The sequence below is a fragment of the Acanthisitta chloris genome, unplaced genomic scaffold (assembly GCF_000695815.1).
Source record: "Acanthisitta chloris isolate BGI_N310 unplaced genomic scaffold, ASM69581v1 scaffold24965, whole genome shotgun sequence".
Taxonomy (NCBI): domain Eukaryota; kingdom Metazoa; phylum Chordata; class Aves; order Passeriformes; family Acanthisittidae; genus Acanthisitta; species Acanthisitta chloris.
The window spans coordinates 38,578-38,887 of NW_008675687.1; the positions used below are offsets into that span (position 1 = coordinate 38,578).

The 310-nt window shown below is 62.3% G+C and overlaps 1 protein-coding gene across 1 annotated transcript in view; it reads right to left on the minus strand.

The window, feature by feature from the left end:
- LOC103803317 (chymotrypsin-like protease CTRL-1) overlaps positions 1-310 on the minus strand; it is a 2,136-nt gene that overhangs the window by 1,427 nt on the left and 399 nt on the right. Inside the window, exon 3 of the mRNA XM_009075863.1 lies at positions 165-244. Within this exon, the coding sequence (XP_009074111.1) occupies positions 165-244 (80 nt within the window). The remainder of the gene's footprint in view (positions 1-164; positions 245-310) is intronic.

Consider the following 310-nt stretch of genomic DNA (forward strand, 5'->3'; position numbering starts at 1 on the left):
TGAGGAACCCAAGGGAAGCCACCATGGGGACAACCAGGGAGGAAGGCCAAGGCTGTTCAGGCCTCTGGGACTGTCCCAAGTGCCACTCAGCAATACCCAGCACACCCCGAGCCCCTGTCCCTGCTGGTGGCACCAGCATGGGCTGTCTGGGCATCACTCCTCACTTGAAGTTGCAGTGGGCAGCTGTGACGACCCAGTACTGGTTGATCAAGGAGCCACCACAGAAGTGGGATCCGCTGCGGGTCTGGGGAGGAAAGAGGGAGGAAGAGCTGTGGCTGGGCAGGCTGAGCACCCCCAGGCTGGGGACAAG